This window comes from Ctenocephalides felis, unplaced genomic scaffold, assembly GCF_003426905.1.
Source record: "Ctenocephalides felis isolate EL2017-DRISC unplaced genomic scaffold, ASM342690v1 CF-g0.4_SCAFFOLD_01170, whole genome shotgun sequence".
Classification (NCBI taxonomy): Eukaryota; Metazoa; Arthropoda; class Insecta; order Siphonaptera; family Pulicidae; genus Ctenocephalides; species Ctenocephalides felis.
Window position 1 is genome coordinate 47,971,861 of NW_020537324.1, and position 12,380 is coordinate 47,984,240.

At 27.6% G+C, this 12,380-nt stretch overlaps 1 protein-coding gene and 1 long non-coding RNA gene across 2 annotated transcripts; one reads left to right on the forward strand and one right to left on the reverse strand.

Annotated features, from left to right (window-relative positions):
- Nucleotides 1-215: 215 nt before the first annotated feature.
- LOC113368271 lies at nt 216-699 on the reverse strand. Its single transcript, XR_003366379.1, has 3 exons — nt 639-699; nt 377-456; nt 216-263 (listed from the first exon to the last, which is right to left on the reverse strand). It is a non-coding gene; the product is annotated as an uncharacterized LOC113368271 (long non-coding RNA).
- A 1,304-nt stretch (nt 700-2,003) lies between these two features.
- LOC113367326 (anamorsin homolog) lies at nt 2,004-11,251 on the forward strand. Its single transcript, XM_026608938.1, is given in 7 exon segments — nt 2,004-2,167; nt 2,265-2,464; nt 2,509-2,520; nt 3,280-3,322; nt 3,325-3,432; nt 10,857-10,987; nt 11,054-11,251. Coding segments are annotated over 7 exon segments (747 nt in total). The 5' UTR covers nt 2,004-2,028; the 3' UTR covers nt 11,168-11,251.
- The last annotated feature ends 1,129 nt before the right edge of the window (nt 11,252-12,380 follow it).

Below are 12,380 nucleotides of genomic sequence, written 5' to 3' on the forward strand. Positions count from 1 at the left end.
CTTTTTGTACAGTTTCAAAGCAAGAATTATGTCCTTACTTATTTTCTTTGCAAATGGTCTTTAGAATTAAAATTACTTGGCCCTGGATTTGCACACTGTCGTGTTTTTTTATTAGATTATTTTGTTTACCCTCTATCAGAATTATCGCCTGATTCTACATCAGAATGCTCTCCTAGTCGTGACTGTGTGAGAGGAAAACTCTTTCATGATTCCCGTAAAGGAGATTTGTCTAATCCACACACTTCAATACAGCTCAAAGAAGCCTAAACAAGAAGCATATTATTATATAAATTATTACAAGAAAGACAGATACTTGATTTAAAGATACAACTACATTATTCAAAATAAAATATATAAGCAACTTGTATTTAGTTACCTGAAGTAAGATTACTCTCCTTCGACAATCTGCCACTGCCTCTACATCATTTTTATGAATTGACATTGATATACCAAGTTCTAAAATAATTATTATTAAATACATTCATATAGTACAAATCCGGCATATTTAGGCTCCGGAGAACATGAACTTTAGGATGCTTTCTTGAATTGATTGAAAAGTGTTTGACTTCTGACATTTTCATCGTGTATTATTATTATACATTTTCATTATATAAATAAATATAACTCATCATACATACCTGGCCATCACTTAAGACGTGCAATTCAATATTCATTAGTTGAAACAACTTGGCACGTGACCACACTAAATTTATTTATTAAATATTCACTAGAACTTTTAATATTTAGCAACAACATATAGGTTATTGGCACATTCGTACGACGGCTGTCAAATGCGCGAACGAGCGTTGTTGTAATTGAGCGAATGTAAGCCATCTATAATCAAAGCTTGGCAATACCCAATGTCAAAACACGGTAAAGCGTATTTGTTCAGAGATAACCCCCCATGGTTAGATCAATGAAATTGGAAATCGTAGCGCCATCCTTCGATCTATTCGAATACCAATTCATTTCAGAACAAGGTAATCTACATTTGTTCGGAGATTACCGGCCATGATTATAGTAATCGCAAATCGCATTCATGGTAAGTTATAGTCATTATAATATACTCCTTTTTATCTATGATTATAGTAATCGCAAAAAATCGAAAATGCAAATTTGTATATATCTTTACGTTTCAAAGGTTTCTGTACATTTTGGCATACCTTAGAAATAATGGATGTATGTGTGTGTGTGCGTGTGCGGATAAAAATTTTCGTTGACGATTTTGGGAACACCGATCAACCGATTTCAATAATTCAAAAAACACTCGGTTGTATTGATAAGGAGACGTGCTGATTAGTTTTTGGTGAAGGTAGGTTTAGCCGAAGATACGGGGCAAAAAGAGCCAAAAACGGTAACTCAGTTTTTAAGAGAACGGAGCGTCCGATTTCAATAATAAAAAAAAACATTTTACTTGTATTGACAAGGTAAACAACTGATTGAATTTTTGGGAAGTCAGGTCCAGCTGTTATGAACTCTCAATAAAAATAAGTTTAAAAAATGTTATTTGGCAGTCAAAAATGTTTTTTGGACATATGTACATCAAATTATCAGATATTTTATAGAGATTTTGATAATGTGTACACATTTTTTGGGTTCGGTGCCAAGATTTTTAATTACGGTACGGGAAGTTCCAGCAATGAATCTTAAGGCACGATGCCATGCACCCCACTAGTTATGTCATGTCATATATAACTGCATAGATAAGTAAGCATGATAAATGAATAAGCATTCATACATAAATACATTCATACATTCAATACATTCATAGATAAAAGAAGAGATTTCCAAAAAACAGTAGATCAGTAGATCTATGCTCGTTTTTTATCTGTGGATCTACAGCTAAAACTGTAGTGTTGGCAACTCTATGAGTATCTCATGTTATTTTCTTACCTTCACATGATTGGCATGACTTAAAAGTATGAATCATTTATTATTGTAAAATATCAATGTCATCTATTTTGTGCATAACCTTCAAACAATAGAGAGTTTTTCTACACTTTTGGAAATAAAATATATTATTATTGTATGACATTTGTAATAATGGAATATATAAAAGAAAATGATGAAGTTTTAGTGCTGGGAATTACAGAACTTGTTGAGAAAATTCAAAATATTTCCGGTGTAAAAACATCATGCCTAAATTCAATAAATGAACTTTTATCAGGCGAGTTTTCGATTTCTTAACAATATTTACAAAGGAATACTCATTAAACTTTTATATATTTAATATATTTGCCATATTTATATTTTTATTTTCACAGATAAACAAACTCAACTTCAACATAAATTTAATGTCGTTTTATCTTTTATGAGAAATGATTCGCGAATAATAAGTGCTGAAGTCCTTTCACGCCTGCTAGAAATTTTGAAACCAAATGGAAAATTCATATTTTATTACTCGTGTGAAGATACTGCTTCCATAGTATCAAATTTAAAAATTTACGGGTTCACTAAAACTTCTATAAAAGAAAAAATTGAAAATTCAAATGAGTTTATTGTGAAAAGCCAAGTTTTGAGGTAAATTAATTTTAAGAAAAAATGCTAAATTTAAGTTTTACTTATGTTTACTAACTTCCATTTATGTTTACCATTTTTGTTTCTTAACCTTAGAAAGGTTTTATTTATTTTTTAGTATGTCTATATTTATTATGTGATTTGAAATTAAATCTAAAAAAAGTTGAGCTGTTTAAAAAATATTACAAGTACAAGGTTAATAGTTTTTTTACTGGTTACTTTATAATGTCTATAATGTCTATATATTTTATGGTGACCATATTTTTATATTTTAAATTTGGTATTTTTTTAAAGAAATCTAGCAAATACTATTTAGATATATAAAGTATATAAAATTCCACTCATTATTTATTTTGAATGAATAAAAATTAGTGAATCAAAATTGCGGGCAATGATGTTTTTGGCATTGTGTAAAATTCTGTACACTTTTCTACTCTTTTTTTAGTAAGTAATATCACTTTTAGTATCTGAATGTGAAAATGTGAGTAAAATAAGAATCTTTTTAAAAAGTCTGAACAATTCTGCATGAAAAACTTGAGTTTAAGACACATATCACTTCTAGAATAATCTGGAGAGCAAAATGGAAATCAAGAGCTGTCCTTGCCAATCTAGGGCATATGGTCACCTTAATACATTGACTCTTTCTTTCTGCATATTATAGTCTATTAGTTTATGTTTATCATTTATATAATTATCTTTTATATATTGTTTAATAATAGATAACCAATAACAATATATTGTACTTTTAAACATTGAATACAGGTGGGTTCATCTGTGAAACTATCATTAGCTGCAGAAAATAAAAAGCAACAACTGTTTGGAAGCTTGATGATGATGATGATGATGAAGTAATTAATGATGATGACTTGTTAGATGAGGAAGATTTAAAGAAGCCCGATCCTAGTAGCTTAAGAGGTAATTACGGCAATGCTATCAAAATGTTAAATCTTTATTCATGTTAGAAATTATTAGATTATCAATATATAGTTAGATAATTAACATTGAATCTAGTAGGAGATGCAAAAAGGGTGTAAACTCTGAATTTTTTTTACTCTGCTCCAATTTGCATGAAATTTTGAAAGTGCTCTAATCTTACCCTTAAGTTAAAAAGTAAAAACTATTTGCACTACGAAACGTGTGCAAATGTTTATAAGTGAAAACGTGTTTAATATTAAATAATAAAATTGTAAAATATTTCCTAATACATTTACCTCACAATAAAGTAATTTTCAATGCCTTTAAAACTCTACAACCTTGCGAACATCCTTTGAGTTGAAAAAACACCTAAAATAAATTTTGGTATGACATAAAAAGATTCAAGTATAAAGTAAATAATATTTTATCCTCTTTATCTTAATTATCGAATTTCCAACTCTTTTTTGACCCTTAAAAACAAATCCATAAGAAAAAATTGTTTAAAAAAATTATTCTGAAATTGAAAAAATTAATGATTTGAATGTTATTTCAAATTCTCAAAATTAACTACCTTAATTAATTAATTAATCTATAATTTTTTTCAACCCTTAAATAAAAACAGTTGATATTTATGATTACATATTATAAATTATTTAATTATGGAATAAGAAACCAGAATTCATCATACATACAATCAATAGTTTTGGGCACCTAATACTGTGTACTTACACTTTAATTTAAATATAGACAAAATTAGACAAAAATATGATGAGTTTTTGAATCATAACTCTTCTAATTTTGATTTTATCTGAACTTGTAATATATCATTTTGAAGGCAATTATAAGGGCTACGTTTTTTATTATAAATTTTACCATAACTCTTTATTTTGAAACGGCAAATGGTTGAAGGGCTCGAAAGAAACTCTGGTTGCACTGCCGCATACTCTTTAAACAATCATAACTCTATCAATATTTTTTAAAAGAAAAGAAAGCAATAATTAGTCAGAAAAAAATGTTAAATTTTTATCTACATACTTTTATTCTTTCTGAGATATAATGAAAATAGTATAATATAAGTCAAATATATAATATAATATAAGTCAAAAAATATAATATATAAGTAAAAAAAAAAAATACAAAGTCAATAAGTTGTTTATTAAAAACTGGAAAAATTTTTTTTTTATAAATTGTGAGTTTTTTGAAAATCGTTTGTACTAAAGTAATGGTATGTGCTAGAATCCATCAAGATCTCTTTAACCAAGTTAATTCTAGATGGAATACGATTAATTTTAATCGCACTGAAATGTATAAAATGTAGCATCTCACTGCTAAATGGCTTTAAATAAAACAATTAAATCTTGAACGAAATAAAAACAACTTTGCTTTTTCAAATCTAGTTTAATATTATTCTTAGAACCGATTTATTAACTTCTCGAAGGAGAATTAACTTCCCCGAAGGAGAAGTTTATGTTTTTAAGATTTTAATTGACATTATTTTGTTCATTACATGATAAAATAAATATATATATATATATATATATATAAAAAAGAAAAAAAAAAGAATTTTTAGATGCCAGTAAAATGAAAAGTATTTGTTTTTTTGAAAATATTATTAAAACATTTTTTTAAATAAAATTACACCACTGAGAAGGGGTGTCATTCCCCGGAGGGTGGCGGCGGAGTCCAAATTGTTTTTACTTTTGCAGTTGAGGGTAGGATGAACCTAATTCCTAATTTCATGCATCAAAAAAATCGGGCCCAAAACTCTTCATTGACTGGAGTATAGCTGCATGGATCAGATTGATGATTTATAAAATTTGTGAAACATTTTTCAATATTATAAGACAATTATCTATCTATATAACTAATATTTATCCCACTCTTGGTTCAATAAGGGTTTTAGATGTGGCTTTTTTAAAAGAATATTTTTTATAGTTACCTCAAAAACTGTTACAATTGTCTTAAAAATGTGCAAACATTTTAAAATTGGAAACTAAGAAATATAATGATCATAAAGGAAAGTTAAAAAATATAATAACCAAGAAAGTGTTGGAATAAAGGAAAAGAGGATACTGTAATAATCTTATTTTTAGGAATATTTCAGAGCAAATGTTATGTGTCCAAGACATAGAATTCCGTAGAGATGTGTTTGTTACTTATTTAAAATATGTAATATTATAAATTACTAAACTAAAAAAACGTAAACCATATATTCCTTTAATATATGCTACCATGGGTGATAATATTAATTTTATTTGTATAAACGTCAAGAAGGCATTTTAACCAAAATTATAAGTTTTAAGTAGCTACTGGACCTTTTTTATAGATTTTTGTTAAAAAAATTGGGAATAAAGGCAGGAATGTTCTTCTTCGTTCCTTATGCTTTCAGGACATATTTTTGCTGCATCTGCTCTTTCATATTCGCATGATAATTTTAACTGGGTGTCTTTCAATTGTAGGTGTTACACTTTACTGTCTAAAACATTTAATATCCTGAAATTAAATATAAATTATACAGTTGGATGAATACATACAATTAGTTACAAAAGAATTCTAGGCTTTATTAGTTATATATATATATATATATATATATATATAAGCGAGAGGTTTTTCTTCAGATGGTGAAATAATATGATAAAAATTGTTTCTTGGGCATCCATCCAATAATTAAAAAGTTTTAATAAAATGTTTTAATTAAGAACATACGTTTCGGGTCCAGATTTGACCCATCTTCAGTGCTACAAATAAATATATCAGGGTTACAAATTGAACAATATAAAAAATAATATAAAAGATACATAATTACAGCCAAAATAAGTAGAAACAATGTATATGAAAAGTATATATGAAAAACAACATAAAATAAACAAATGTAAAGAAACTCACCATACAAATAAATTTTAAAAAAATATATAACACAAAGAACAACACAAAATGCAACGAAAAAATAAGTATGAAATAAAAAATTGAAAAAACATCAAGTTATGAAATTTTTGAAAATTGTAAAATTAAAATAAATAATATGTTTTATTGTAAAAAAGCTTATTCCAAAAACACATCTTGTTAGTTTGGAGACAGAGTTACGTGTGTGAAACGAGAGTAAAATGTGGGCCTACGTGTTTGCAGCGGAATATAGTGGAAACTGTATCGTCATTGGATGAGAGAACGGGATAGAGAGAATTTTAAGGGTTACAGTTATGAAGAATTTTCCAGCGATCATGCGCAAGGAACATAGAAATTTTTTTTAAATATGTAAGTCATCCATAATCAGACGGTTGAACAAAGCTGGATCAAAATGAAATATGTGGATCAAAATAAAAATATAGAAACATAATAAAACCAAGATAGAACAATGTAAAAAATTGTGAAATAGAGAATTATATTAAGAAAAAGTAAAGATATTAACTGAAAACGATAAAAGTTAAAAAAAAAAAAAACAAGTTATTATATAAACAATTATAACACAACATATATATGTATATATACGCAACACAATAAATGTACAAATGCATACACATACACAAAAACATAACTAACATAAACAACCACATGCACACATGCAATTACAACATATATGTAAAATCAATATACACACAAATGCAACATATATGCCCATACATGTATATCCACAACATAAACATGTATATATGTACATATACACATACACAAATATACGCATACATACATATATATATTACATAAAAGAATGTTACGAAGTATTGCGCATATTGAAAAAATTGTTCGAAGCATCGCGGTAAATATTGCAAAGAGAAGCCGAATCAAAACGTTTGTTAATAGTAGGTAATATTTGTATAAAATACTCTCAGCAAACTTCCTGCGTAAAGTGTTGGCTTCTCGATGAATAATTCTTGGATTGGTGAAATTAAAAGAATGTTTAAAGTTGGAGACATGTTCGGTGATCATGGTTTTATTTTGTTTCCTGTTAAGACTGTTAAGTTCGTGTTGGCGCATTCTTTTTGAGAGAAATTGTGAAGTTTCTCCAACATAACAACTTGAACAATCATTACAATCAATGACATATACAACGTTTGACGTGCGGGAAATAGGGGTAGGAGTTTTTAAATTAGTGTATAAGTCTGTGAGAGTGTGTCCAGTCGAACACACTAGTTTCAGACCAACGGATGAAAAAAGTTTTTTCCATGAGTGGAAAAGGCAATCGATGTACGGTAATGAGATGAAGGAATTGAGAGATAGTGAATTTTCAGGAACAGGGTTAAGGGTTGTGAAGTGATGCTATTTTGTTGTGAATGGGAGGTAAATGAGGAAGATGTACGGAGTTTATTACGAAGAAAAGTAATCTATTATTAATTACTGAGCGTAAAAGTTGTAGTGGATAGGAATTATTTTGAAGGGTAGAATATATCAAATTGATATTTTTTTCCCAATGTGATGGATGAGAAAGAAGGATGGCATGGTCTAGTAAGTTGATGATAGATGCAATCTTAGTCGATTTGGGGTGATAGGAATGGTAGTTTAAATAACGTCCAGACCAAGTGGATTTTTTATACCAACATGTAGTGATGGAGCCGTTATTACCGTCATAACTTGATGTTTTTTCAATTTTTTATTTCATACTTATTTTTTCGTTGCATTTTTGTGTTGTTCTTTGTGTTATATATTTTTTTAAAATTTATTTGTATGGTGAGTTTCTTTACATTTGTTTATTTTATGTTGTTTTTCATATATACTTTTCATATACATTGTTTCTACTTATTTTTGGCTGTAATTATGTATCTTTTATATTATTTTTTATATTGTTTCAATTTGTAACCCTGATATATTTATTTGTAGCACTGAAGATGGGTCAAATCTGGACCCGAAACGTATGTTCTCTTAATTAAAACATTTTGCATTAAAACTGTTTTTTTAATTATTGGATGGATGCCCAAGAAACAATTTTTATCATGTATATATATATATATATATATATATATATATATATATATATATTTATCTTGAATAATGATATTCAGCCAATCGTCGAAATAAAAGAAAACAAATAAATATAAATATTTAATTATAATATACGTTTCGGCACAGGTTGTGTGTCATCATTCAGCAATTATTTGTTAAAAGTATCACACCTGGAAAAACCATTTAAAACTCAGTTTTAAAATTAAAAACAAAACATGTTCAGTTAATATTATTTATTTTACTATATTTATTTTATATGTAATGTATGATTGGTTTTTCTATTTGTATTTTTTCAAAAAATGGTTTTTCCTGGTGTGATACTGTTAACAAAGAATTGCTGAATAATGACACACAACCTGTGTCGAAACGTATATTATAAATAAATATTTTTAGTTATTAATTTTCTTTTATTTTGACGATTGACTGAAAAGCATTAACGTATCATATATATATATATATATATATATATATATATATATATATATATGTATGTAAACTCAAATTAAACATATATATCAACATCAAATTCAAGACTATATATATATATATATATAATATATATATATATATATATATATATATATATATATATATAGTCTTGAATTTGATGTTGATATATATGTTTAATTTGAGTTTAAATTCGGGCGTAACATCAATAAAAATAGTTTTATTGATTTTTACTATTTTTATTGAACTCTTATTATTTTATTGAATATATATATATGACTTCAAAATCATGTTCAATGAGTTTTCCCAGATATTGGTGTAGGATTTGATTAAAAATAGTTTGCAATATTTCTAGACTGCAACAAATAAGCTAGTGCGTTACTAATTTGTACAATCTAGGACAATTTAAAATTAAAATACGCTAATAATTAATTTTTCTAAATAACAATTCATATGCTAACAGTGACGATTATTTAAAATAAAAATGCTATGGCTATGCACGATATGGGATTTGGTACTGTTAGAATTGTTAAAAAAATTCAGCTTGAATTTTTTTTGCAGATTATAGTTTAGTTTTTGTTACATTTTTTATCATAGCCTTTTTATCGAACCTTACAATAAACTCTTATATAATGTTCGCAGATTGCTGTTTAGCTTTTGTTAAATTTTTTATCATGACCTTATATAAACTCTTCAATTCAATGAAAATATTATGCTTTTTTATCATAACAAATTAACAATATATGAACTGTTTACAATCTGAGTTCTCATAGCCGGGTTTCCATATTACACATAGGGTTGACTATATATCTCTCATCTAATTACATTGACAGGTCAAATAGTCTATTTAACTTCCCGTAGGGTAGTTATAGTAATGGGCCGAAAATCGAAAATGAAAATTTTAGCATTTCTCGACGTTTTGAAGGTTTCTGAACATTTTGGCATACCTCAGAAAAAATTGAGTTTTTTTGTATGTCCGCATTTTTTCGTCCACGTTTTCGGGCGCACTGATCAACCGATTTGAATAGTTCAAAAAACATTCGATTCCTATTGATAGGGAATATTGAATAGGAGCTGTGCTGATTAGTTTTTAGCAAAGGCAGGTCCAGCCGTTTTGGAGATACGGAGCCAAAAGTGCAGAAAATAGAAATCGAGTTTTTGAGAGATCGGAGCATCCGATTTGAATGATCAAAAAAACATTCAATTCGTATTGACGGGAAGAACTGGTGATTAGTTTGTGGCAGAGGCAGGTCCAGCGGTTTCGGAGATACAGCAAAAAATGTGCAAAAAATGGCAGTTTATGAGTGAACTAAGCGTCCGATTTAAATGATCTAAAAAACTTTCTGCTTGTATTGACAAAACAATTGCTTTTGAGGATAAAAAATTATTACATATTTTTTTATTTTCCATAAAATATTTTTGTAATTTTGGATTAAAAATTCAAAAAATTACCCAGGCTAAGCACAGTCTAAGCGCCACTCTGGTACAAATGTTTACCCAAGTGCGGACTCTTTATGACTGGAGCACTTTTCCAATTTGTGAAAATGCCGCCAAGCTAAGCACAGTATAAGTGAAAATGTCGCACAGAATTATTTGCAAATGCGTTTAGACTTTTTCAATTTTGTGTTTAAATTAGGCAACTATTTTTTTGAAATTGAGTTCGAAATGAAATGACGATTGTTAATGTTCTGGAGATAAATTGATTTATGGTTTACATTTGATTTGCTCAGATAAAAATAGCAAAATAATGAAAGTTACAGTAAATGTAATAATATATTTGAAAACGTTTGAAATTTCTCGAATATTTCATTACGGTACGGGAAGTTCCAGCAATTTGCCTTAAGGCACAATGCCATACACCACTATTTAATTTTGAATGACTTTAATAAACTAAATAATAATTTTTATTTTTATTGTAAAATATTTACACAAAATAAGAAAACTTTAGTTCATTATGCGCAATGCCACATACAGCAACATAAATTATTTATCTTACTGCTCAATCTTTTAAATTGAATGAAATTAATTGTACATTATTACAGTTTGTGGGACCACTGGAAAGAGGAAAGCTTGCAAGGATTGTTCTTGTGGTTTAGCTGAAGAGTTGAAAGCTGAGGCAGGAGGTTTAGCAAATAAAATTGACAATCCAATACAAAAATCATCATGCGGGAGTGTGAGTAATACTTTATTTAAGTCAGTTTCAAACGTAATTTTATTACTTTTATTTAAATTATTATAGTGTTACTTGGGTGATGCATTCCGTTGTGCTACATGTCCATATTTAGGAATGCCTGCTTTTAAGCCTGGCGAAAAGATTAAACTGTCTGATGATCAGTTGAAAGCAGATATTTAAACTTTACATGATTATTAATATAGTTTTTCTTTAAGTTTTAAATTGAAAATGTTAAAAGTGAAAAAAATTGTAACCAAAAATGTAAAATAGAGAAGTAATTCATTCCCATATTGCATTTTGTTTTAATTTATAATTGTCGAAATGATTTTATGAAATAGCCTATTAAAATTAATTCTTAAATTGTAGATAAATAAATTAGGTCCAAACAAATCAACTATAATACACAAAGGTCATTGTTTAATATTTATTTTATTTCCTTTCAATATTTTTTATTATCATTTGAACATATATTTATTCTAGATGACCCGACAGACGTCCTGTACCCATGTATACTCGTACAATTTAAGTTCCAAATTTTTTTATATCCTATCCTATACTTTTTAATATTCTATTTAATGTCCTTTTATTTATGGCATTAGCATTAAATAAAGTTTTGGAAACTGCAGTTTTTTTTATCAGTATACGAAATTCAGAAGGAATAAATATAGTATTTATGGCAAAAGAACAATATCACATTTGTTATTTCCTTCTTGGCAATTACAATTTTTAAATTACATTTTTCTTACTACAAGTTTGTGGACTTGTTACACAAACACCAAGCTGAAAACATGTTCCGTTTGGAACAAGCTTTTATAATAAAATATATTATTTATTTTTATTTTCATTTTAATTTTACAATTATTTTAAATTTATCATAACTCGACGTTTATCAATTTGTGCTTCATAATTTTTTCGTGCAATTTTCGTGTTATTTTTGTGTTTTTTATGGAACTTTTTTGGCGATATATAATATATCATGATCTTATAGAACTTACTGAAATATTGCGGCCTTACGACAAGTAATTTAATTTAAAAAAATCATCAAAGTGTGAGAAAATGAATAGTTTTTTTGACGTTTGTTAAAATTAAAATTAGACGATTTACTTGGTATAACGATAGAGTACTTGATCTTAATAAATATACTAAAAAGCATTAAAGTTCTACGGAAACTGGTTCAATTATAAAAATTGTTGATTTTTGAAAATTTGCTCTTAGAAAATATTCCGAGTTAACGAGTTTGTTCGTTTTCAATTATGTGTTATAAATCCACTCGGTATACACATATCGGGAAGTTCATGTAACTTGCCTCAAGGCAAAATACCAATACCAACTAGTTTTAACTTACTTCTGACTTCATTGCGACTTTATTGCAATCAATATATTACTAAAATTT